The sequence below is a fragment of the Panthera uncia genome, assembly GCF_023721935.1.
Source record: "Panthera uncia isolate 11264 chromosome B3 unlocalized genomic scaffold, Puncia_PCG_1.0 HiC_scaffold_1, whole genome shotgun sequence".
Lineage (NCBI taxonomy): Eukaryota > Metazoa > Chordata > Mammalia > Carnivora > Felidae > Panthera > Panthera uncia.
The window spans coordinates 89649569-89677566 of record NW_026057582.1 but is presented as its reverse complement, the minus strand read 5'-3'; the positions used below and the strand labels follow the sequence as shown (position 1 = coordinate 89677566).

Here is a 27998-nt window from a genome sequence, read left to right as displayed (position 1 = left end):
TTATCATTTCATTGGCTATAAGGAATATCAGACCTGTGTAGTGAGATGAAATCCACTTAAACTGACTAGTAATTTTATAATTTTTCTTTCACAGGTCATGTAATGTTTGCAGAAATAAAAATGGAGAATGGAAAGTCAAAAGGCTGTGGAACAGTCAGATTTGACTCCCCAGAATCAGCTGAAAAAGCATGCAGAATAATGAATGGCATAAAAATCAGTGGCAGAGAAATCGATGTTCGCTTGGATCGTAATGCGTAATTTTAAACCACGGTTGGAACATTCTTACATCTGTTTTGCTGAATCTCCTAGAAAAAGTCATTTTTTTTAGTAATACTGTATGCTTACAAAAGCTGTAAAAATGAACTTTTAAAACTCCCACCAGCTTTTAACAGTATAGTGTTAAATATACTGTGGTTTTTGTTAATCTCAAGTTTGGGTTTTTAAAGACAGCAAGTTGGTCATTCAGTTTAAATGAATGGTTATACTGTTTTTAATGAAATAAGCCATTTTTCTTGTTGTTACTTTCAGTACTACATAGTGGGATTTGTCCAAGTTTCCTCAACTTTTATCAACTTACTGTAAGGTAAAACAGATGGTTTTTTCAAAACTTCCGTTTTATATATGTAATTGTCCTTGAAAAGAAAGGGCTCAGACAAATTAGGATGTGATTTTGGGTTGGTTTTAAATTACTTTTCTTGGTGATGAAGAATTACTGTAAGTAAGTTTTAGATTCTAAAGTTCAGGATATTTTTTATTTGACTTAAATGAAGAAATGGAGTTTTCCTGCTCTTCCTTCTCCCATCATCCACGTTTTCCACATAACCCTATTAATATCAACCTCCACAGCCCCTTATTTTATTATTTCCGATGATTCCAAGTTCATATAGAACCGATAATGTGGTAATCCCCAAGTATAATAATAGGCAGACTACTCCCAGCTTTCTGTCTAGTTTCCAGCCATTGAAGTGAACTGCTGAAAAAAGGAAAATAATAGAAATGTTGAGAGAGATGGTTATGTAAGTTAGTCCTCTGCTGTTCACTTCTATAGGAGCTGATGCATTTATAAATGCAGTTTTAATAAACCATGGAACACCTAGGCACAGCATATCAAACACATTGGATCCCACGATGTTAGACATAGCCATATCTCCTTTGCCTGCAAAAAAAAAAAAAAAAAAAAAAAAAAAAAAAGCATGTTGTTAAAATGTGCACACCAATGCTGTATTTTTATTAATAAGCTTCATAAAAAAACACTGGAAATTTTTTTTTTGTTTGTTGGTTTTGGAAAATTGTTATTAGAACAAAAGTCTTACTGAATTTGTATTTTTTAATTTTGGGGGGGTTAGTATTTAAAGTCTTAACATTTATTTAATAATAATTATCTTTATTTATTAAACCATTTTTCAATAAGGTCTGTAGATTACTTGTTGCTTTTCATTCTCATTTAATATGGTTAATTATGATTTAATGCACATTTCAGATAAGTATTATTTGGGGGTTAGATTTAGTGAAGTTAATCTGCAATTAAATAGTAAACCCTTCCTCTTGAGTCACTCTTTTTTTTTTCTTCAAAGTATGCTGAGGAAATTTTTTTTTTAATGTTTATTCATTTTTGAGAGACAGACTGAGCGAGGGGAGGGGCAGAGAGAAAGAGGGAGACAGAATCTGAAGCAGGCTCCAGGCTCCGAGCTGTCAGCACAGAGCCTGATGCAAGGCTCCAACTCACGAATCATGAGATCATGACCTGAGCTGAAGTCGGACGATTAACCGACAGCCACCTGGGCGCCCTGAGGAAATAAATATTTTTAAAGGTACTTTTGCTCAGTGTATTTCAGCCAGGCTTGAAGAATGGGCATTGCAGCACGAGGGACCTAGCTCTTACCTTTTCTTGCAACCAACACACTGGCAATCGTGTCTGGCAGGCTTGTTCCTGCTGCTAATAAAGTAAGGCCCATTACTGTGTCTGGAATTTCTAATGTTTCCCCTATAATAAACATAGATACTACAAGTTATAAATCTTATAGATTCAATAACCATTCTCTGCAGTTATTTCAGATATTTCCTTCCTGAACAAAAAGAAAATAGGCACATTTAGATTTCACAACCAATATGTACTTAGATTTTAGCTAGAAAAATATTTGAATAAGATTGGCAAATTGGGTAATACAGGTAGTACAGATTTTTAATGATAGATATCTAAAGATATTTAATAGACAAAATTCTACTAAGGAATAATTCCTCTGCCTGATAATGCCTACCAAAGGTTTGGATGTTCACTATTAACTGATCAAGGCTGTTGTTTAATATATGCTAATGATAAGATTGGTTATTTTCTGTTTTGCAAAGCATTTTCTTAAAGTCAGAATTAAACAAGTTGTTTATAGCTATTTTTAACCTATAAATGTGTTAACATGGTACACATTTTTTAGGTCCTACTTTGGTGATATACCTTAAACAAAGGAAAACAAAAATCGGGTTCTACCTGAATCTTCCTAACATCATGTTCCCGATTTATTAATCCTTCTGTTAAGTTTGATGTCAGTCCAGCATTTTCCAGAAATGTGTTCAGAAACAGAATCAGAGGGAAGTTAAATAAAAAAAAACATGTAACTGCTCTTTTAATGTTGCAATTGAATACTTACCTTAAAGTCTTTTTCTTAAAATGTCAATTAAAAGTACTTTAAGTAGCTGTTTATTGCATGCTTTATATATTGATATTGGAATTATAGTTGGTTGTTAATTTTTGTTACTGGTTTGCCAGAGTTCATATGTACATAAATAACACTAATATTTATCATCTTGGGGGCTGTTCTATGATCTGTTACTTGATTTTGCTCTTTTCCTGATTTCCTATTGTTAAGTATATTCTGGCTGAGAAAATTTGGAGAGATTTAATATGCAAGCTAATTGGACTTTTTCATCCTTGTCATTAAAAGAAAAGAAATACTCTGCTTTTTGCTAGCATGCTATTCTAAGTCATACATTAATTTGGGGAAAGTCAGAGATCGGCAAGCTTTTTTTGTAAAGGGCCATGTAGTAATTATTTTAGGCAATGCAGGCTATATGGTTTCTGTTGCAAATATTCACCTCTGCCATTTCAGTGTGAGAATATCCACAGATAATATATAAATGATTGGGTGTGATTATGTTCAGTAAAACTTAATGAGCAAAAACAGGAGTCCTGACGGTTTGGGCACACAGACCATAGTTTGCTCACCTCTGATATGTTCATTTGGGTTAACCTTTCTGGGAGAAATTCTTGATTTTTTTTTTCCTATGTTTATATTCAGTGTTTTTCTTTTGGAGTTCTGTGAAACTAGAGCTGATTATGGCCAGCGGTAATATTTAAATTTCAATCATGAAGGTAGTAGAAACCTAAACTTAAATTTTATTTTATGTACTTTTCACCCATTTCATAGTTGGTTTGTATTGCCCTATCCAAAAGCAAAGTGAAATGTAATCCAGTTAAACAGTGAGCATGTACTGTTTTCTCAAAATATTGTCCCTTTGCTATATTTTTCATTGTGGAATAGAATTCAATGGATAGAGCATATTGTAGACCCCATACAATGTGATTTAATTATTAGCATAATAGGAGGACATCCTGTGTACTTGATTTCATTTATAAGAAGATCCCTTGACTTGTAACTCTAGGCTGTATAATATTTGAGAATATAGTTGGTATATAATACACAACTTACAAACCCCTGAATGATCTTGCTGGTATATTAATATTTAATCTTTTTGTAAATAGCAGTTATCTTTAGTCTTTGTGGAAAGAGAAATTCCTCCTTAGCTAGACTTTTAGTGAATATAAGCAGTTCTTCTGTGAAACTGATTATTTTCTTTTTTAAATTGTGCTCTTGTACTAAAGATACATACCAGTTATTGTGACCATCCAAACCAGGATATATGTAAATGCAGATATCCATAGTGCCGACACGAAAAAGGTTATCATAAAGTAATTTTTCCAAAACTTTCTTCTACAATCTGGTGTGGTTAGAAAAAGTAAGGTAATGATAGGAAGGGATAGTACCCAAAAAATTCTTTGTAAGTCTGCTTCAGGCATGTTGAAAACACTTGGTGGATCTGTTGAGGAAAAAATAAATGATTTTGAGTTTTCTCAAATGGCCAATTAAGTTGGAAATGTCCATTTAGAAAGCTATATTGAAATAAATTAGCTGTATCAGTTTCTAAGAGGCTATTTAAAACATTTGAATACCTCATTACTGATATTGCTGGCAAAAAGGAACTAATTGAGACTTTAGGGCAGACAGTATAAAATGCGATACTCAGCATTTCTTGATTTGGGACCTAAAATCCATCAAAATATCTTGGATCATTCAGTAAATGTATTCGACATAATGTTTATTAAGTGTCAGTTGGACTTCTCTTGGTTTTCTACAATATGAATGGTTTTTAGTAACTTTTTTTGCTTATGGGACTAACTTGCCTTCTACCTATTATAGCTAATATAGTTGTCTCTGTCCTCCAGTATTGATGATGTCTCTAGCCTGCCCTGTGTATCAGATAATGCATACTTAAGATGTATAAAACAATTATAGCATAATATTTTTATTAAGTTGAATATTCCATTCTAAATATCATTGTGATTTTTGGGGGGCTTCAAGTTTTCTTTCTTAACATTTATTTGTTAAATTTGGAATTCACTATAATTCTTAGGAAGAGCCTTTAAGAAAATAGGAACTAGTATGGAATCTACAATATAACTTATAAAACTTGAGTATGTTCTTTTATTTAATTTGTTTTGTTAAGTTAGTGGAAGACAATATATTGGATAAAAATAAGAGTTCACTTTAAAATTATTTAAAATTTGCATGGCATTTACAAAATAATGTACTATATTGTAATGTACCATTATAATGTAGCCATGTATTGGATCAAATTACAACTAATGCCAGTAAAATAACTCATGGAAAAATTTTCAAAGCTTCAGCCAATGGACCATTAAATAATATTAGATATAATTTTAGTGTAATGAAAATATTCTTTTGGTTCTTTTGAATTTCTTATTAAAAAATTTAACTTAGCAATATGCCACTTGCACCTGAAAGTCTAGAAACTAATTTTTAGAAGAAGGGGAAATGTCATGTTGTAATTTTTTTAGGTAGTAAATTAGAATAGCTTCCTAATGTACTTAGGTAAATTTAGAATCTGTTTCATACAACCACTTTGTAAAAAACTAATGCATAAATTTCTGTTTCTGGCCCTAGATGAACTTCTACTAAATGCATTTATCCACATGTTCTGCAACTGCTTCAGATGACATATTTAAAACTAGTTTTTCGCACACCAGCACTTTTTCCTAAATTCCACGTTTTTGTAAGTGGTGTTCCCCTTTTCTCAGTCAGTCATGAACGAAATCTCAGAATTTCCTCTGCTCCCTTTTCTGACCTGTACAGTCTTTCAGTTGTCCCACCTTGGTGATGCTTCCTCTGCATTGTCTCTTTTATTCCTACTCCTTTGCTCTGTCCAGGCACCTACCAAACACACCAGCTGTTTTAGTGGCTTCTTACAGACCTCCATTTCTTTTATCCTCTAATTGCCCTGCTCAGAAACCTGCAGATTTACATACTAGCATATAAGGCTCTCCTATTCTTTACTATCAACCTTTAATCTGCTTCTTTAACGTATACATTCTGTGCTCCAGGTATGCAAGTCCTTGACCAGGCCTTTTGCTCATATTAATTCATTGGCCATCAGTTTATCGAATATACTTTACTTTTACTTCTATGTTATTTACATAACAGACTTCTGTAACTGTTAATTATTGGTAATAAATCAGGCCATCAGTTAAAATCTGATCTGTTCCACAAGGCTCAGTTTAAATGCTGCCTTCTCTGTGGTTATCTTTCCTAGCTTTTATACAAATTTTATACAGTCTGCCCCATTTAGGAACTACAGTTGTACTTTATTTTCTCCTCTTTATAGTACTTCAACCTTCATCTTCTAGCTATTTTCTTTTTTCTCTATAGTACTGGAAGATTCTTAAGGATAGGGACCACCTCTTCATCATGTCTGAATATCCACAGTGTCTTTTACATAAAAAGTATATAGTAATTGCGGAATCAAAATGAGACTCAAGTTTTTCTAGAGAGTAGATTTAATAGTGGGCATGATGTGCTTATTACCTTCAGAAACCTGACTAAGACCATGTAAACTTAAAGGAAGCTGAGAGTAGCCAGAATCGTCATGAAAAATCCCACTGTCAGTTCTTGATTGCCGGCGGATGAGTGGCTGACCCTCGTCTTCCCATCCCATCAGTTGTTCTTGCTCACTTCTCCTCTCCGTAGTTTCGGCAAGACAAGTGCAGCAAGGGCTGAATTTCTTTATAATATATTGGTTAACTTTAATGTCAAAACACAGCACCAAAACATATAATCCATATATCAAAAGCAGTAAAGTTCCTTCATACCTATAAATTAGAGAAATTTGTGTATTTTAAAATAAAAAAAACAAAGGTTTTGTAGAGCTACTAGTTTGGGGGCAGTATCTGCTTAATAATTTTCCAACACAGCAATAAAACAAGCAAATAATATTTCTAGGTATATTTTGGTTTTATAGTTGTGTCCAGACTTGGCTACAGCATTATTATAAATTTATGCATAAAAGCTTGGCATTCATTTCTATATTTCAAATAAAACCAAGGATTCTAAATTCATTGTCTTCATTTATACTTTACAAATTATAGGCATAAAAGCTTTGAAAATAAAAATTGTAGACTTTCAAAATAAAAGTTAAACTAGTGAATAGTGATGGGAATTCTCCATCTCAGTTCATTGACAGCATGCATTCCTCAAAATATACAGTATTTTAAAGGAATATGGTTTATCTGTTAGTTCATTTCAACTGTATCTATTCAAATCTGGTGTAAGAATTTTGTGTAAACTATTCAGAATATATAAGGCTTTGGGACTTTCCAGTTTACAGGGGTTTTTTTCATTTTTGGTTTTTTTTTTTGATATAACTAAATTTGGCTTGTAGTCACAAGACAATAAGGATATTTAAAAAATGAAATTACATCATAGGCACTAAGAACTGTTGTCCCATAGTCTGGTCTCCTAAAGAGTTGTGATTAGGTAATACCACTACATTTGAACCTTTCATTTACCTTTTATTTTATAGCCAGTGAAGCTCTGCTACACTGAAAGCACAGAATTCTTGTTTTCCCTAATGGAGGGAGCATAGGTTTGGATACTCTTACAGTTATTGTCATTGTCCCTTTAGAGACAATCATTAGGACAGTCATTGTCACTTTAAAGATAACTGCTGAGTTCCAGAAGGATCCCTACTATAGGCAATAGGCTTTCTTTGGGAGACAGACTAGATTTCAGGATGATTCATTTAGAAATTCTGCTCCCTGCAAGATTTTAAGTTTCTTGTCTGCAAGTCTTATGCAGGGTTGCTAAGTTGTAATACTCCAGAAAGTTGTAAAACTCCAGTTGTAATACTCCAGAAAGGTACCATTTACATTGTTTTCTATTTTTCTGGTATCCTGTAGCATTATGCAGTGCACAGTCTATATGGCTGTGCATTTTACATTCCTCTCCATCCCTTGTGACTCATAGCAGATAAACCCATAATAGATACCTGGTTCTTCTTAGTTGAAAAAGTTATTAGCTGTCCACTGAGTCACCCTCTTTTTCATTTTCTTGCAACAGCAAGACACTGGGAGGTAACAAAGCAAACAATTGCTAATACCTATATATTGTTGATTCTTAGAGGAAGAAGGCTATAGTTGTTGCTAAATGAACATCAGAGAGAGAGTTGGAAGAATTGAAAGATTTTAAAATTTACTTCCTCCGTCATTTCTCTCCTGTCTTGTGACTATGACCACTTCTAACCTAGGCAAGGTAAACCACCCAGTAGAAGAAATGACCCAACTGCTGGGGCTTTAATTGACAACAAAAGGGGAAACTGAACAGGCTGAGGGGTGAAGGAAGGGTGGTAATGTCCAGTGATTAGTGAGACAAGGAGACTCACATGACTGAAGAACTTTCAAAGGGAAAACCCAACCAGCACCTGTGATGAGGAAGTTAGCTCAGAGGCATGTGGGAAAATGGTACCAAAGTGGTAGGTAATTGAGAAGTGACTGAAATAACATTTCCGAAAAAGACATGTTGCTAAACCATTGGAATTTCATAAAAACCCTCTCTGTAATTGTGTTTTCCATAAGAGTAATGATCATTTCAAGCTTACCAGTAAACTTGGTTGTCGAATATTATGCCAAGAACTGCAGCTACACTAATTGCATATGCTGCACAGTCTCTGAATAAGGGCCAACATGATAGCGTTGAGGCCTGTAAAATGATAATTTACTGTTTCCGTTACAGTGTAACTTCAAGTACATGCTTAGCACAATACTAAAACTATATGTTTGTAGCTAAATATTGTAACCTTTTGCATTTTGCTTAGAGAAGGAATTTTAAGAAAAATGGTGTTTCAGAACCTACTCTGGTTTTCATAAATTTGACCAAGAGCTATTTGTGGGTTAACTTTAAATGAAATACATGTTTTTCTACTGATTAATAAATTTGATTGAACACATTACTAGTGCCTTGTTTGTTCTGGACCATAAACCATTTTTGTAATGTGTCAAGACAATAAGTTTGTGGAGTAAAGTTGTTTTACATACCACATTAGATAGTAAGCCACAAGCTGCACAGATGCCAAAGAGGTTATACATTGCAGATCCAAGAATGGTGCTAATGCCAATGTCTCCTTTTGTGATAAATACACCTATAAGCAAGGTAATTGCTACATTAGTGCTACCAGACTTGAAGAAGATAAAATCACATAGAGTAAGCAAAAAATATAAGGAGCAATATTTACCCAGGAAAGCAGTAACCAGCTCAGGAGCTGAACTACCGGCTGCCATAAAAGTTGCACCTGCAACATCCTGAGACAGTCCAAGGGCTGCAGACAAATGAAATTATGTGAAAGTGACAAAGGGAATGTCTCTATAACTAAACATTCAAATCTATAGCTTCACAGAAAAGCACTAACCGTGACTTAAACTGGAAAAATAAAGCATGCAGGTTAAAAAATTAGAGGAACCCAGTCTTGCTCTCTCTATGAATCCATTACTTAATGCTTCCTTAGAAGGGGAGAGAAGGCCAGAGACCATGGGAGCTATACTGCAACTCCGTGTTCTAAATGCCAAGATGCAGGGTTTTGTGGGACCCAGAAAGAACTTTCTAGCTGGGTGGCTGTAGGTGTATGGCAACAGCCAGACTTCTTTAAAATAGTACTGTCAACAGTGCTCCTGTACAAGTTGATGAAACTGAGGTATCTCAGGAGTCCTAATCCAATTTGAAAGAGGAGAAAAAACGAATTGGTAGTTTTTAAGATCTGTAAGTGAAGCTGAATTAGGATTATTCACAAATTCGCAATTTCAACTGTGTCAATACAAATGAGAGGAAATTAGTTCACTAAAAACCAAATAAGAATTACTTTTGTATAATTACAGTCTATTGATTTAAAACCTACAACCATTAAAATTTTAGAGTACTAAGCCCAAGAAAATACTAGTATTCAAATCGTTTGTGTATATCCCCGAGACTTAAAAGCACAGCCACTGTCTTCAGTGATGAGATGAAGGGTCTTAGGAAGTTTTTGGCTCTTTCAATTTTAGAACTAAGGGATCTACTATGGGAAGGAGAAGAGAAAGTCATGTTGAAAAGACTACCTTGTTTTGGGAAGGCTTAGACAAGGTTGCATCAGAAATCCCCAACTAGGTTTTACTGGTACATTATGAAGTAGCCTATGGAAGTAGCATGCTTTTTTATTCTTGGTGTGGCAGATTGTATTTTACAAAAATGGCTCCAGTATTTGTGTCCTGGTGATTTTCCAGAACCTTTCCATTCCCTGCCTCTCACCCCCCCCCCAAAAGTGGAGTTTATGTTTCCCCCTGTGATGTGACCACTTTGACTAACAATATGGTAGAGCCATAATATTTCTGAGGCTGGGACATAAAAGGTGACAAAACTTCTTCATGGTTCTCTCTAGGGACCTTTGCCTTAGAGCCCTGAACCACCACACAAAACCCCAGCCACCGTGAAACTCCTGTACTGGAGATACCTCATGAAGAGCCCATACAGAAATAAGAGGTGCCTGAGGAACCCCTACTAGTTCAGCCCCCAAATTTCGAATCTCCCCATCCCAGGCACCAGACGTGAAAGAGAGGCAGCTTTCAGATAATTCCAGCCTTCTCTTCTGACTATAACTGCATGAGATATGTCAAGCTGGAACTAACAGCTGAGCCCAGGAAACCCTCGCATCTGTGAGAGGTAATACCATGATAGTTTTTTTAAGCCACTGGTTTTGGGGTGATTTGTTAAGCAGCCATTGATAGAACACCTGGCTATTGTTGTACTTACTGAGTACCTACTATGTCAGATGCTTTTTTAAGTGCTCGGAATGTGGCAGAAAAAAAGACCAATGTTTCTGTTCCCGTGGAACTTTAATTCTAGGGAAAAGAAACAGACAAGATAAGCAAAATATGTGTTATGTTAGAAATAGCAGGAAGCAAAAGCAGGGAGTGGGGAGCATATAGAATGTCATGAAGAAAGGATTGTAATTTTAGATTGGGTAGCCAGAAAGGCCTTTGCGGAGAAGGTAAATTAAAAGTTTTCAAGTGAGAGAGCTAGGCACATATGTAGAGGCAGACTTCACTTTACTGTGCTCCACAGATAACGTGTTTTCTACACATTGAAGGTTTGTGGCAACCCTGTGTCAAGTGTATCTGTGCCTTTTTTCCAACATCATTTGCTAATGTCATGTGTCTATATCACATTCTGATAATTTTCTCAATATTTCAAACTTTTCCCTTAGTATATTTTGTTACGCTGATCTGTGATCTTGGATGTTACTCTTGAAACTGTTGGGGTTGCCATGAACTGCACTCAGATAAGACAGCAAACTTAACTGATAAATACTGTATGTGTTCTGACTACTCCCCCGCCTGGCTGTTCTCCTTTTTCTTTCCCTCTCCTAGGCCTCCCTATTCCCTGAGACACAATACTGAAATTAGGCCAATGAATAACCAACCCTACAGTGGCCTCTAAATGTTCAAGAGAAAAGAAGAGTTGCAAATCTTTCACTTTAAATCAAAAGCTGGAAATAATTCAGCTTAGTGAGGAAGACATGTTTTAAGCAGAGATTGGCCAAAAGCTAGGTAGGCCTCTTGTATCAAACAGTAGCCAAATTGTGAATGCAAAGGAAAAGTTCTTGAAGGAAATTACAAGTGCTATTCCAGTAAACACACAGAAGGTAAGAAAGCAAAAACATCCTTATAGCTGATACAGAGGAGATTTTAGTGATCTGAATAGAAGATCCAACCAGCTACAACATTCCTTCCAACCAAAGCCTAATCCAGAAGAAGGTCTCTCTTTAAGTCAATGAAGGCTGAGAGGGGTGAGTGAGGAAGCTGCAGAAGAAGTTTGAAGCTAGCAGAGATTGGTTCGTGTGATTTAAGGAAAGAAGTCACCTCCATGACATAAAAGTGCAAGGGGAAGCAGCAAGTGCTGATACAGAAGCTGAAGCAAGTTATCCAGAAGAGCTAGCTAAGATCATTAATGAAGATGGCGAAACAATAGATTTTCGATGTAGACAAAACAGTATTCTATCGGGAAAAAGGTGCCATCTAGGACTTTCATAGCTAGAGAAGACGAGTCAATGTCTTGCTTCAAGCCTTCAAAGGACAGGCTTTTGTTAGGAGCTCATGCAGCTGGTGATTTTAACTTGAAGTCAATGCTCATTGGCCATTCTGAAAATCCAAGGCCCTTAAGAATTATGCTAACTCTGTTCTGCCTGTGCTCGATAAATGGAACAATAAAGCATAGATGACAGTATATTTATGTACAACATGGTTTATTAAATGTCTTAAGACCACTGTTCAGACCTGCTGCTCAAAAAGAAGATTCCTTTCAAAATATGACTGCTCATTGACAATGCACCTGGTCACCCAAGAGCTCTATTAAGAGATGTACGATAAGATTAATGCTGTTTTTATGCTAACACAACATTCATTCTGCAGCCCATGGATCACCATTCTAGATCCCATTAAGAACATTCACGATTCATGGGAAAACCATCAAAATATCAACAGAAGAGGAGTTTGAAAGTATTTGATTCCAACTCCCATGAATGATTTTGAGGGTTTCAAGACTTTAGTGGAGGAAGTAACTGTAGATGTGGTAGAAATAGCAAGAGAACTGGAATTTGAAGTGGAGCCTGAAGATGTGACCGAATGGCTGCCATCTCATGATAAAATTTGAGTGGGTGGGGAGTTGCTTCTTACGGATGAGCAAAGAAAGTGGTTTCTAGAGACGGTGACGATGCTGTGAAGACTGTTGAAATGACAGCAGAGGAATTAGAATATCTCACAAACTTCGCTGATAAAGCAATGACAGGGTTTGAGAAGATAGACTCCAATCTTTAAAGAAGTTCTAGTGTTAGTAAAAGGCTATCAAACAACACTGCATCCTATAGAGAAATTAGTCATGAAAAGAAGAGTCAATCGATGTGGCAAAGTTCATTTTTGTCTTATTTTAAGAAATTGCCACATCACCCCAACCTTCAACAACCACCACCCCGATCAGTCAGCAGCCATCAACCTTGAGGCAAGACCCTCTACCAGCAAAAAAGATTATGATGCGCTGAAAGCTCAGATTATAGTTAACATTAGGTAAAAGGTTAGATAAGGTAAAAGGTAATAGGTGGCTAGATCATATAAGACTTGTGAATCCTAGCAAGGATTTTGGCTTTTATTTTGAAAGATATGGGAAGTGCGTGGAAAGTCATCCACCTCCTTCTTGCCAGTGATGCCAGCCCCAGTCATGAGGTTATTTGGTCTCAAGAGGCCCAACCAGCTCTATCTAGTCTGAGCTATTTTGCCACCTGTTAAGCCTCTGTTGTGAAAAGTCCTCTTAGGATATTTGGAATGATTCCTCACTATTTGCCTTTGGTCATGTTGCTTGATGAACAGGTTGCAGTGATGAATGAAGGCAGAGAAGTAATATTTTGTGCAACACAGTTCATAACGTTTCCTTTGCTGGTTAGAGTCTATCTATCTATCATCTATCTAGCTGACTCTGTGTAAGACCAATTGGCCATAAAATTTTAAAATAGAAGATGATAACACATATTGCTCTGTGCTTAACTTTGTTCATTTCAGGAATGAAGTAAATGATATCTTACATTCATAGTATACAATTCACTTTCATATACATAATTTAATAATCTCAGTTATCCTCTGATATGAGTGGTGGTATTTCCATTTTACAGATGAGGAAACAGGCCCAGGAGGTTAAGTAACTCAGTTACATGGATAGTAAGGATCTTATATGTGAGAAGTTAGGGCATAAACTCCAAGTCTGTTGTTTCTAAATCCAATGCTATTTCTATTTCACCACAGAAACCTAATGTAAAAATGGCACTAAGGCAGGCCAATTATAACATGTTGGGCGACTCAGTTATTTTCTTTCCTGCCTCATGGCATGGGCATATAACTACCCCATTCTATTCTTTCCTAGGGCAAATAATAGTTACTGGGAGTCAGGGATATTTTGGAAGTTTTCCAGCATGTTCCAGAGAATGTATAAATTTAGTGATATTGGATATTAGCATGAATTCTCTAATTAAATCAGGGCCTGATAATATGTGGATGAAGTTGCAAAAGAAAAAAAATGCTTAATTTTGAACTAAATGTCCAAACTTGGTGCAGCTCAAGAGTAAATGACCAATCTTTGCTTAATGCTAGTTTAAGAATGCTTCATTAGAAAAATTCAGTCTCAGTAGGGAAAAGGTGATCTGTTGAGCTGTTTGCCACAAGGAAGGAAAATGAGTGACCCTTTTGAACACTTTCACTATCAAAAGGCAGTAACAAAAAAGCGTGTTGCTATTCACTGGGCTCTAATTGAGTTATGAAAGGAAAGGTTCTGTAACGATGGATATATAAAACTTCAAAGATATTTTAACAAATCATATCTTAAGGTTCTAAGCATATTTTGTAAAATGGTTTATACCTTTGAACTTTAGAATAGACTGACTTTGTCTTCGCTGACCTTTGGGTAGCATTTCTCTCTGCGATAGTTTATTATTAAAGATAAATTGTTCTGGTTTTTTTCCCCCCAGAGCTATTACTTTTTTCCTCTTTATTACTCTAAAGGAATAATCACATTTCCTTCAGGATATAGGAGAACTGTTCAAGGTGAGTTTTCTTTATAGGTTTAGATATCATTACATTGTTTATATAAAGTGCAACTTTATGATAATGACCTGTGGTCTATGGGGACCACAACTTAAACCAAAATTCATCAGACTTTTTCTTACACATGTTCTCTTCTCTGATGCTATGTTGAAAAGCTTATGACAGCTTTTTAAAACTCTCTTCTGGAAAGATAATATAGTGGGAAGAGTTTTAAACTAAAATGGAAACCTGTATTCTGGCCCTGCCTGTACTTAATATGGGATTTTAGACACGTTATTCAGACAAGCCTTACATTTTGCCATCTGTAAAATGGAGTGTTGGACTATGTACTCTTTGAGGCGTCTTCTAATTTTGTCAATTTTTATCAAAATGTAGGATATGGATTCTATGCTTTTAGACTCTATGCCACTTTTTATTGTTAAATAAATTTATAATAGAAAAACCTCCTACATTACTGAAAATTTAGGAGATAGTGTGGGAATATAGAAGGGGAAGAATCACTTATATGTTTACCATTGTGTTTTAACCACTGATATCATTTTAATGTATCTCCAGCCCTTTTCACAATGCACATTTTAATAGTTATAAGCATAAGCTATATGTAATTTGGCATCCTCTAATACAATTTTAGAAACTTTCCAGTGGCAGCAAATTTTCATGCTTTGGGAATGGATTAGAATGACCAATCAAAGGTCATTCAGACACACCTCCAGTGACTGGGATGGTAGTCATCCTGAGTAGTTTTAATTTCGGTCCAGAATGAAGTGTGACAGCAAACCAAGGTGCTTTATGATTTGCAAAACTGTTCTAACATTAATTTCAAATATATTTTTAGATTTTTTTTGAGTACAGCTTTAACATCATAGGGATAAATGCCTAGCTTCCCAATGTACAACATATATATATTCTGTGATGTTTTTAGCAATAAATAAAAACATTTTGATTTCTTTATAGTTACCACCTCATATTTTGTCTGAGCTATGAGGGAATAAATTCTGAAACCCTGTGTAATGCTTTTAAAGACCTAATTCCACTTATGAGGACTCCCTCCAACCTCCAATCTAATGCCTATAACATTATAGCGATTTTCCACCTGGCCTAAGCTTATCATATAATGCATGTATAAGACACTTTATCTCCAAACCTCACAATTACCTCAGTTTTGGCTCCATAACTTGCCCAAGGTCACATAGATAGTAATTGCAGAGACGGGATAGACACCTAGATCTTTTTTACTTTCAAAAGCTACTCTTTCAGCTATCCATGTAGGTAAAGCAAAAAGATTAATGCATGGCTTTATTATTATTGTTATTATTACTATTACTATTATTATTGTTGCCTGTATATGCAATAGCATCTTGGTAATACCCAGACAACTTGGCAGTTATTCAGATCCATATACCTTGGGTAGATTTAGATGCAATCCAAGGGGACCACAACTTAGATCAGAGAAAAGAAACACAAAGAAGATGAATATGCTCTTAAGAGGAGGATGAATGCCCTTGTGGCAGGGAGAAAGCACGGTTCTTAGATTCTTTGTTCTTTGGGAAGGCTTGGCCTCTGTAAATTTCATGAGGATTAAGAATCAAACAATCCCCTGAAACTGTTGGCTATCCAAATGCCATACCCACGGAATTATTCAACTGCCTTTCACTTTTATCCATTTAGAACCAATTCCACCTGTAATTAAAACTCACATTTCTCTCTTATTGTCTATTTCTGAGACATAACGTTGCAGTTGAACATGGGCAAACATGGTTCAAAGCAAAGTGAATAAAAAAAAACCTTTTGATAACAAATTAGATATTTTATTTAAGTATGTTTCCCCAACACCTTATTAAGATCATTTTCACTTAAGACATGTTATACCTCAGGGCGCCTGGCTGGCTCAGTTGGCTGAGCACCCGACTTCAGCTCAGGTCATAATCTCATGGTTCGTGGGTTTGAGCCCCATGTCAGGCTCTGTGCTGATAGCTCCGAGCCTGGAATCAGCTTTGGATTCTGTGTCTATCTCTGTCCCTCCTCTGCTCACATTCTCTCTCTCAAAATAAATAAATAGACATTTAAATTATGTCAGGGTCTGTGCTGGCAGCTCAGAGCCTGGAGCCTGCTTCAGATTCTGTGTCTCCCTCCCTTTCTTCCCCTCCCCAACTAGCACATGCTCTCTCTCTCTGTATCTCTCTCTCTCTCTCTGTCAGAAATAAAGGAACATTAAAAAAAAAAAAGATGTTATACCTCAAAGGGTCAGCATGGTGGAGGAATTAGAATTCCTAACTGAGTAGTATATTAGTGTAACATTTAAAAAGACAAGTGTCGGCGACACCTGGGTGGCTCAGTCGGTTAAGCATCTGGCTTCAGCTCAGGTCATGATCTAACGGTTCATGAGTTCAAGCCCCACGTCGGGCTCTGCGCTGACAGCTCAGAGCCTGGAGCCTGCTTCGGATTCTGTGTCTCCTTCTCTCTCTGCCCCTCCCCCCACTCATGCTCTGTGTCTCTCTGTCTCTCAATAATAAATAAACTTTAAAAAATAAATAAATAAAAAGACAAGTGTCTTAGCCAGCTCATTGTGGACTTTGGTCTATATCAAGTGACCAATTGTAGGGGGTCCTCAGTTTTCTACGAAGTTAGCTTGAGAACTACTGTAAAGAACTACTGAAAGCTACTGTAAACAGTGGCTAAACAACTCTAAGAGACCCCTACTACATATCAAAAGTATACATAAAAAGGATTTATTTTGGCTTTATGCTTAATGTTTGTGTTTCTAAAACCAAACTGCTTATAGAGATGAGATCTAATAGTCTTATCTGGGCTATAATTTAATATGGTTTCTATTATATTTTTAATTTATATAATATTTATATTTAAGTTAAATATTAAATATACTTTAAAGATATCACTTTTTAAAAAAGAAAAGGTCACTAAAGATAGAATAAAATCATATGGATTTTAATGTAAAGGAAATAAAAGGAACCCTAGACAGAATATTCCAGAGATATTTGAAGTATCATTTAAAGTTGTTACATGGATTATTAGATTAGATAAAAGAATGGGTTTCATAAATGTACTTTCTCTTGCTTTTATTTGCCTTAAACTTGGTTTTCAAGGTCTAGCAGATGCACTCTAGATTTGATATTTGCCCCAAACATATCCATATTGACTTTGATCACTCACCTTCTGCACTTTCATTTTTCCTGAGTAAAGAATTATAATCTCTGTAGTCTGTTCTTTTTTTTTAATGTTTATTTGTTTTCGAGAGAGAAACAGTGAGAGCCAGGGAGGGGCAGAGAGAGAGAGAGAGAGAGAGAGAGAGAGAGAGAGAAGGAGACAAAGAATCTGAAACAGGCTCCAGGCTCTGAGCTGTCAGCACAGAGCCCGATGTAGGGCTCAGACTCATGAACCATGAGATCATGCAGTATTGTGATAGATCATCCAACAAGTATACCATAGAGCTTTTGGAAGAAAGAAGAAACCCCAAGCAAACAGTACCAGATGTGACTAGCTTTACAAACCAAGCATGGGAATTTTAGACAGTTTCATAAGTCAGGCTTACATGAATGAACAGAGACCACAAAGACCACCCCCCCCTTTCTTCCTTGTCCTCATTTGGAACCTGTCTGTTTCTGTCTCTGTCTCTGTCTCTGTCTCACACACACCTCAGTGTATCCACCCAACTCCGGGTCTAGGGTAGCACAACTGGTGGGGATAAGGGAGCTCCCTTAAGATTATTCTTTACCCCATTACCTCTAGCTCCCTTGATCTCAGATAATATTCCACCTCTGATGACATCGTTTATAACCCCTTCCCCTGAATCCTCAATTCTATTTTCCAATTCAGAAACTGGGTCTTATCTCTGAAGGTAAAATGCTCTGGACACTAGAGTGTGATTTTTATTCCCTCTATGATGTGGATTAATTTCACTTCATTCCTCTATGTTCAATGAATCATCATTAGCCTCTTTTCCGATAGAACCTCAGTGGATATAAAAGAAAATGGGATTCGAGGAAGAAGACACAGGAACAGCATTTCCCCATATTGGTGCTACAGAGTAAAGATGCCAGCAAAATGTCTCGGGTTGTCTAACAAGAGGTATGTGTTGAGGATGGGGTGGGGAGGAGAGTTTGTGTGGCTTCTGTGATCATAAGTAGAGCAAGGAGAAAGAAAAGAACCTTGCTGGAAGAAGCCTCCTGTGGTGGTGACTCTAGAGGAAATTGCCAGATCAACATAGATAGCTACAGACAGAAAAAGGGTCCAGGGTGGGTTATCAGCAAGAGGCTCTGGCCTCTACCATGTCCTGCTCATCCTCTGAATGGAGAGTCCTGAGCCTATTCTATCTTCATCTGAGGACCCTTCCATTGACCAAACGAACTACTACTGGTGGCTTGAGGAGTGGGTAATGAGGTGATGGGGCTGGGGTGGGCCAGGGTCCTGTCAATTCTCCTGTCATGTTCTAGGTTGGGACTTATAACATGCACCCTACAGAAAGTCATTGCAACCTATGTGATGATTTGGTTTCACAGTACCAGACTAAGATCTCATGGACATCCTAGACAACCAAAGGCTTAGGCCTCAGAGTCTAATTATTGTATTTGGCAAGTGTTTATAACATTAATTTACAACCTCCAAAAAGTGGCTGAAAGTCTAAACTGATTTTTTTAAGCAATTCAGTGGATTCTCTTTATTTTGTAGTATACTTCCTCCATAGTTACAATGAGTATTTGATGCTGTTGTTGGTTCTTTTTGTCAAAACTCCAGTGCTGTTGGGATGAAAACACCCTTTAATACTGTTCACGGGTTCCTTGGGTGGCTCAGTCAGTTAAGCAACTGACTCTTGATTTTTGGCTCAGGTCCTGCGTTGGGCTCAGTGCTGGGAAAGTGTGCTTGGGATTCTCTTTCTCCTTCCTCTCTGCCCCTCCCCCACTTGCACATGTGCACTCTCACTCTCAAAATGAATAAATCAACTTAAAAAAAAAAGAATGTTCAAATAGAACAATTCTGAAACAACCATATTATGTCTGCTAACCTCAAAGAAGGATGTGTCAATTTATATCAGAGCAGTTGAGAACATTGTTGGATGTCAGCATTGGAGAGGGAAGGCTTTGTTGGCTGGTCTTAGGTAATTATGTATCATCTCAGCTTCTCATCAGCAAAACCAAACTCATAGAACTGACTTTGTGGGGTTTCTGTGAAGACCAAATGAAACCATCTCTATTTAATTTAGAGCCATGCTTGGTCTTCTATAATTGTTTTTTGACAAATAGCTAATAACTAAATATATAAATAAATAACAACACTCCAGCACATTGTGGAATGCTTCAGTAAACTGTTTTCAGGATTACATTAATCCTTATTAGTTGACAAAATGGGTGGAATTATTATAACGCAATGCTCTTCAAAAGAACTATGGGGAAATGTAAAGTGTTTGCAGACTTTTCTGAGGCTAGTTTCTGTGGATGTAAACAAATCCCAGGGAAATTGTTTTTTATTGCTGATGTCCTAATTTGGATGGACTATGCTAGACCTTGAAAAGAGAAATGACAGAATTAATTTATAGGCACTTAAAAAATGAATCAGGCCAGCACTATTTCTATCTCATTTTGTTGCCAGTATTTTCAGCACTCAAGACCAGGGTCAGTTCTCAGCAGCTGAAGAAGATTTAGCAGCAGCATGGGTATCCATCAATCACACATGTGATATTGTGATTTATAAGAAATACGTATTTGGTCATTCAGACGACCAAAATATATTTCTCTTATATATTTGGTCTTCAGCCACAGTTACTGACTCATGCTCCCAAAACCCTTGGAATTTCCTAAGAATTGAGAGTGATGAAGGCATCTTTTGTTATGTTAACAAAGCGACTTTTGGACCCTACCTAAGAACAAACCCTGTAATTAGAGGGTTAGAACTTTCAGTCCCACCCCTGACCTCTAGGAAGGGGAGAGGGACTGGAGGTTGAATAAATTGGTCAATGATTTATTTGATCATGCCTGTGTAATGTAGCCTCCATAAAACCCAAAATAACCTTTCTGGGTTCAGCACCTATCTAGTTTGGTCTCAGTAAAGGGGGATTTGCTGGAATGGCCCTGGCTCACAGAAGCATTTGGTTTGGGAAGAGAAAGGATGAAAGGAACTTGGTATCTGGGTGGCCACATGGTCAGATTAGAAAGGCAATAGAAATGTGGGTGCTAAAGGTATACCCATATAAGGTATAACCCTGTGGAAATCACTCTGAAAATGTGAAAGGTGCATGAAAGTAGCAGCTTATAAGACGAACTCCCATTTTGGAAGGCAATTGAAATAGGTAAGTAGATATCCCTGTGTGCTCCTTTGAGATGGCTACCTGGGTTCATGGAATGAGTGGACACGAGGATCTGGAGCAATGCAAAGATGGGCTGAATCTAGACACATTCTTCTTGTATCCCCAGAAGCACAAAAATGCCAATAAGAACTGTTCTATCTGCCAACAAGAGAGACAGAGACTACAGAGGGCTATGTGTCAGATTCCCTAGTAGGAAGGTCCTGACCATAGCTGGCAAGAAATATTGATGCTGGTAGTCTTTGGGGCCTAAAAGTGGGTCCTGACAGTATTCACTGCCTCTGCAATGGGCTTTGCTTCTCTAGGATTAGATGCAAATGCTCAAAATACTATACAAGAATAGGAGCTAAAGATATTGCACTGATTTGGATTGCTGACCATTTCTCCAGACCAAGGAACACATTTTACGGTCCTTGATATCTAGCAATAGGCAGAGAGAGAAGTTTGATAGAGAATTGGAGTGGGCAATTGAAATATTGGTTATCGAAAATGGGGGAAGATAAGGGCGCTAAGGGTTGGCCTATAAGCCTTCACCAGTGTGTGCTCACCCTGAACATGAGGCGTCCTGAAGGAGTGTCCCCCACTAAATAGCTTTCTGTTTTCTGGTGGATCTGGGGAAGAGTGGGAGGGGGAAGGTATTGGTATTCTTTCTTCCTCACATCACCTCAAGTTTGTTGTTTTGTGCCCTTGCTAGATGTAGCGGTCAAAGGACCGGGGCTGCAGCCACAAGGGCTGGAAGCAGGGAGGATTGCTAAGGAATGGTTGTCTTCAACCTTTGTGTCACAATCCTTAAGGGTCTGGTGGGATAAGATGCACCGTTGCCCCATCTGCCAAATTGAGATTAACAGTCAATTCAGCCATATTGTTTGTGGTAAAAATCACTCACTAGTTGTGCACCCGTATGACCTTGGACTGCGTGATCAGGAACGGACTGAAGGCGGGCTATTGCTAGTATTGCTGCCTGCATGCAATGTAGCTCAGCACTGTGGACTAGGTAGTTAGTTACTAATGAACTGAGTGAGAGTCTAGTAATGTGCCAGTATCTTTTAACTTCTATGATTGTTTTGCTACCAGGGGTACGTGTTTGAAGACCAGGAGGTGGGCTGCTGCAATGTTGTGATTTATAAAAAAAATAGATATTTGGTTTTCGTCCATAGTTCCTGCCTCAAAAGCCTGCTCCGAAAAGTTCCTGCTCCCCAAAGCAGGAAATTCCTACCTGTAGAGCTTGATAAAGTTGTCTTTTGTCATTTTAATGAGGTACATTTTGGGCCCCAACTGTAGAGGGCTGCTGGTTGCCAAGGGAACAAACCATGTGATTAGAAGGTGGGAACTTTCAGTCTCACCCACAGGTCTCCAGAGAAAGGAGGGAGGGCTGGAAGCTGAATCAATTGCCAATGGTCATGATGTAATCAGTAATGCCTATGTGATGAAGCCTCTGTTAAAAAACAAAAAGCTGGAATTTGGAGAGCTGGGAGAGTGGCATGTCTGGAGAGGGCATACCTCATACCTTGCTTCATGTTTCTCTCTTCCCTCTGGCCGTTCCTGAGTTATATCCTTTTGTAATAAACTAGTAATCTAGGAAGTAAAATGTTTCCCTGAGTTCTGTGAGCCACTCTACCAAATTAATTGAACCCAAGAAGGAGGTCATGGGAACCTTTGATTTATACAGCCAGTTGGTCAGAAGTATAGGTAACAGCCCAGCCTTATGACTGTTATCTGAAACCCAAGAAGAGGGTTGTTGGAACTCCCAATCTGTAACCAGTTAGTCAGAAGCATAATAATCTGGGCTTGCAAATGGCATCTGAGGTCAGTTGGGGATGGGGAGGGCAGTCTGGGATCTGATACTATCTTTGGGTAGATAGTGTCAGAATTGCTTGCTGTTGGGGGAACTGCACCCCCCCTCCCCTGCCACACATTGGAATTGTGAACCCAATTCTGGACTGAATACCAATTTACACATTCATAATAGCTACTGTATTATATTTCACAGCAAAGAGCGATTCACTTGTCTGCTGATGATGTTTCAAAGTAATTCCACAAGTGGCCTAGTGGAAGTCATTATTATAAATATTCTATGAAGTCACTTAATGAAGATTATTTTGAAGTAGCAATCTAAATTTTAATGCAGTTCCTTCTGCAAGGCTAGAAAAGTTATTTATTTATTTACCACTCCCAAGACAATTTCTTATAAACAAAATTCTTGATGAATTTATTCTTTTAGTCAAGGTATTGTTTGGAAATGTGAAAACAAAAAACAAAAAACAAAAAACAAAAAAAAAAGATCTTATGTGGATCCTGAGAAACTTAACAGGATCCCATGGGGGGGGGGGGGGGGGGGAGGAAAAAAAAAAGAGGTTAGAGTGGGAGAGAGCCAAAGCATAAGAAACTCTTAAAAACTGAGAACAAACTGAGGGCTGATGGGGGGTGGGAGGGAGGGGAGGGTGGGTGATGGATATTGAGGAAGGCACCTGTTGGGATGAGCACTGGGTGTTGTATGGAAACCAATTTGACAATAAATTTCATATATTTAAAAAAAAAGGAAATGTGAAAACAAAAAGAAAAAAAATTTTTGACTTTTCTATTTTCCAGGAAGAGAAATTTTCAAGGTGGGACAGAGTACCTTGAATTTAAAATTTCTTAGTGTTAATATAATTAACATAATCTATGTACGTCGTCTAATTAAAGGTTCACTACTGGCACAAGGATGAACAAATCGATTATCACAACAGTTAAGAGTTTGGAAGCAGAGGCCCATACATATATATAAGAATTTAGTATATAAAAATTGATTAACTTTCTGAAAAAGTAGCACTGAATTCTATAGCAAAACAAATTCTTAGTGAAAGAAAGAAAGAAATGTAAAAAAAAAAAAAAAAAAAGAAACTACACGTAACAGAAATTATGATAATTTCTCTGACCTGGAGATAAAAATTTCTTTCTAAGTGTAAAACCAAAAGGAGAATCATAAAGGAAAATATTTATAAATTTACTTAAAAATATGTACACTTCAATGTGATAAACAAATTACAAAAACAAACAACAAACTATGAAAAAGCATGTGATATAGAAATGATATTAGAAAAAGGGTTAATATCCTTATATTAAAATAATGTCTTGGAAATCAGTAAGAAAAAGACAAATACCCTCCTGTCAGAACATGGGCAAAAAAGCACAAAAGCAAAACCACAAATTGCAGTAAGCATGAAATGTTTACAACTTCACAAATAATTGGATCAATACAAATTTTACAAAATGACATTCCATTTTAAAGCAATTAACAGATATTTTAAATGATATTATTCATGGTTTTCTGGAATGGAAGTTATCCCACATTCTGGAGGTATAAGTTGGCACACCCTTTGTGAAGTGCTTTTGCTAATGTATAAAATAAAGCTTAAAATATGCATAGCTCTGCGTCTTTATCAATAAACAATCAGAGAGGTTTGCAAAGATCTTGTACATGTATGGGCACAACATTGCTTAGGATAAAAAAATTAAAAAAACACAAATGTTCAATGAGATCAATAATTTTTAAAATTATGATAAATTTTTACTGGGTACCTACTATGTATAAAACCCAGTGTTAGGATCTTAAATCATTTGGAAAATCATGCTACCATTAAAAATCACGTCTTTGAAGAGTATTTAATAATATGGGGAAATGTGTAGAATAAAATATATGAGGAAAAAGTGTGTACCTTTGAGTGTACTTCAAACTGTATATATAGCAAGATCTAAAAGGTCAAAAGAAAATACACCAAATGGTAACTGTGGGGGTCTCTGGGTGATGAAAATGTAGGTGATTTTACTTTTTTCTTCTATTTTTCTTACATTTCATCAATCTGAGTAAAAATATGATGTGAAAGTAATTTAATCTCTATTATAGAAAAATATTGATGTCAATGTAAAATGGAATGTCAATATAAAAATGTATATATTTATACCTACTTAAGTTAAATAATAATAATAACAAACATGCTTACCTGTTCTATAAATTTTTTTCTTTAAACAAATATGTGTTGAGAGCCTCTGCTCTTTCCAGGTCCTGTTTTAGGTCTTAAGGGTACTGCTATGGTACAGTGAACAAGAGAGAGAAGGACTAGCATTTCAGTGGGGTTGGGGAGCAGGGGCCATGGGAAAAAAGAGAGTTAATATTCTAGCTCTCTCTCTCTGGGAAGAAATACCAGCAATCTGTGTGTGTGTGTGTGTGTGTGTGTGTGTGTGTGTGTGTGTGCATGTATGTGCATGTGAGATGAGGGGAGAGAATGCAGTTTCTGTGCAATCCTGTGAATGCAATAGGAAACCAAACCCTTAACTTTAACCTTCTCTGAAATGAGCACATTCAACCAATGAAACTAACCAGGCAAGAGACAGACTGGAAACTTCTGCTGTCCTTTTGCTTATATGGCCTGAATCATCACTGATATCCTGATTTTAGGGACTGGTATACTGATGAAAGGGATATGCTCAGAATTGTGGACAATGTACCTGGCCGAGGGGATGGAACAGAGGGGCTTAGCCTGGCAGATCTTATTTTCAGAAACCTATAAGTGAGCTTAACTTTTAATAACTGAATTTACAATTATCTGATGCCTGAGGTCACTTTACATAGGACGCAGGACTTACTTATTTATTTGTTCATAAACATCAGTTACTTTCCTTACTGGCAGAAGGCTGAAAAAGGAAGTGGGGAGGAAGATAGTCCTTAATGTCATTTGTTTACCATCTACCTTTAAAAACAATTACAATTTTAGAGTAAAACAGAAAAAAAAAGTTTTTGAAAGCATAAAATGGCAAGCATTAGGAGTCTCTTGTATTAGGGGTACACACCAAGTGCATATATGTGGAAACTTGGAACAGTTTAGAACGAACTGCCAGCCAGGTAGTACAGCAGACAAAGAGTTTCTGGAGATAGTCAGTGTAATAAAAATTGCTGGGTACTCATTTAAAGATGCTCTGCTGCACGTGAACCACCAAGAAAAACCACATGCAGGCCAGTTCCAGAAGGTAGGGGCCCCACAACACAGAAGGCCATCTCTGCAACCAGCTGAGATGGACAGAACTGTTGCTGAGCTGTTTTAAAGACAGCCACGTGGGGTGCGTGGGTGGCTCAGTTGGTTAAGCGTCTGATTTCAGCTCAGGTCATGATTTCACAGTTCCTGAGTTGGAGCCCAGCATCAGGCTCTGTGCTGACAGCTCAGAGCCTGGAGCCTGCTTCTGATTCTGTGTCTCCCTCTCCTTCTGTCCCTCCCCTACACACACTCTGTCTCTCTCTGTCTCTCTCTCTCAAAAATAAATAAACATTAAAAAAAATTAAAGACAGCCACGTATTTGTGGCACAATTAATTTGGAAGATGATGGGGGAGATTTCCAGCCACTTACATTCGCTGATGATTTCCAGGGAGGGTAGGAAGTACTCATCACAGACAATAGACACGGCCATGAACATGTACAGGATAATTAGGAAGTAGATTACAATGCCTCCATCTTTGCGCTCCTGTTTTGTGAAAAACCCTTCAGGAAATTCCAGGGATGGAGGCACAATGCATTGAGTGCTATTTCCTGGTAAGAAAAAGAGGGAGAAAGTTTGAAATATGTTGGTGTCACTGGTTCCAAGCCCACAAGGAGAGATTTCTCAACAAAACTCTTAAGTGTGGGGTAACAGTGGAATTTCAAGAACCCTGGTGAAAATGTATAAAACACTTTTGAATATGATGCAGCTGTAGAAGTTTAAAAAAAAAATAACCTTTGGGACCCGAAAGAGGTGCTTTAATGAAATAACTGATGATAGCAAAAGAACTACAAGAAGAAAAATTATGAAATCACTCTTCCTTGTCTGCTTTCTTTCTAGAAGGGAATTTTGAACCCCTCTTCCTCCTCAAAGAGACATTACGTCTCTGATGATTTCTAATATCTGTACAATTTCATTTTCCCATCTCAGAGCCCAAAGTTGTCCACAGACCTGTGAAGAATCCTCCACTGTTGCAGAGAATTTCTAAGACGAAAGAAGATTTTTTTTTCATGATGAAGTCTCTAACAATAAAAAACTAGAGACCCGCCTGTTTTATGCTGTCTGTGAATTATCTCTGAGCTATCTTTGAAACTTATTGGAGGCATCAAAAGTGTTTGATATTCTTCTAAGTGCTAAAAGTCAGAGGAGGAAGCATAAGCCGAAGTGAGTAAAGTGAGAATTTTCCTCTCTTTGTCCCTTTCATCCATATGTGACAACAGCAGCAGGGGCAGCTGACCCCAGTGTCCACCTACCTGTGGCCCTCGGGAGACGACGGGGCAAGGGTGCACCTGAAGAAGGCAAGTGTGCGGTGGCCCAGAGGACGCCGAGGAGCAGAGCCCTTCTTGCCCACCGTTGGCCCCCTTCGGTCTGCATTTCTGCTGTGCTCTCACTGCAGTGTGCCGCTTTGGGAAGGGGGAAAGGGAGGACTAAGCTGGATCATGTGAGGAGTCTCCTTCCTGTTCGCTGCCCTGCTGAGAACACATCTCAGCAAGGCCTGTGCAAGGGGGTGGGGTGTGAAAGGAACCAGACAAGCTTCTCTGATCAGAAGCCCCAAGCTCCAGAGAGGCTGGAGGAGGTGGGGGGTGGTGGGGAACAGACAATTCTTGCGTACAGCTGTAGTCCCTGAGGGCAGATCCGGGCAGCATGCTCTCTAAAGCACGGTTTTATTTACTGGTCTTCATAGTGGCTGTGTTTTTGACTTTTCTCTAGATTTGGAAAGGTCTGGGTTTGCAACTGCTTCCGTCTCCCTTACTTCTAGAAGTTGCCAGGACTGGTGTTGTGGGAGTTCCCTGGCTAGACTGGCAGCTTGTTATATTTGTTTTTGGCCTGTCCTCATCTTCTCCAATTAGAGCTAGAGGCAGAAAGGTGACTTTGGAGACTATTGGAATAATCTAGTGGAAACATGATGGTGGCTTGAGCCAGGGCAGTGGCAATGGGGCTGGAGAGAAGTGGACAGCTTCCACGACTATTGGGGAGACATGGTGGATGCTTTGTGATCACTGATTAGCTCTGCTGGGGATTCTAAAAAGCAAGGTTGACAAGTCAGGGGATTTCAAATATAGACTGCTGTCTTCCCTATCCTCTCATTGAGCGTGCTTGTCAAGGTGTTAAGAACTTGGGGCAGTAACATGTGAAGTAATATGTGCCTAACAGCACAGGTTCTGAAGCCAGACCACATAGTTTGAGTCCTAGCACTGCTACTTACTAGTTATGTGTCCTTGGGTAAGTTATTTAACCTCTCTGCTCCTCAGTTCCACTATCTGTAAAAAAGGAAGGTTAGAACCACTTCACTTCTGTGGTGAGGATTACATAAATGAATGCATGTAATCTGCTTAGAGCCGTCTCTGCCACATGGTTAATGTTATCTGTCTATCGTCTATCTATGTTATAATTATTAATGTATCACTCTCGATTAAGAGAAAAGCTTCTTGGCCAAA

At 37.6% G+C, this 27998-nt stretch overlaps 3 protein-coding genes across 4 annotated transcripts in view; 2 read left to right on the top strand and 1 right to left on the bottom strand.

Annotated features, from left to right (window-relative positions):
* Positions 1–6678, top strand: part of MYEF2 (myelin expression factor 2) — a 37432-nt gene extending 30754 nt beyond the window's left edge. For both annotated transcript variants that reach the window (XM_049613596.1, XM_049613595.1), the window contains one exon: positions 95–6678. In XM_049613596.1, the coding sequence (XP_049469553.1) occupies positions 95–258 (164 nt within the window). In that variant the 3' untranslated portion in view covers positions 259–6678. The remainder of the gene's footprint in view (positions 1–94) is intronic.
* FBN1 (fibrillin 1) overlaps positions 1–27998 on the top strand; it is a 711751-nt gene that overhangs the window by 502758 nt on the left and 180995 nt on the right. The gene's annotated exons all lie outside the window — the stretch shown is intronic.
* SLC24A5 (solute carrier family 24 member 5) lies at positions 834–26934 on the bottom strand. Its single transcript, XM_049613597.1, has 8 exons — positions 26814–26934; positions 25932–26111; positions 8657–8937; positions 8221–8321; positions 6153–6436; positions 3883–4089; positions 1883–1984; positions 834–1156 (listed from the first exon to the last, which is right to left on the bottom strand). Exons 1-8 carry the CDS (start codon positions 26932–26934, stop codon positions 834–836), a joined length of 1599 nt encoding a protein of 532 aa, XP_049469554.1.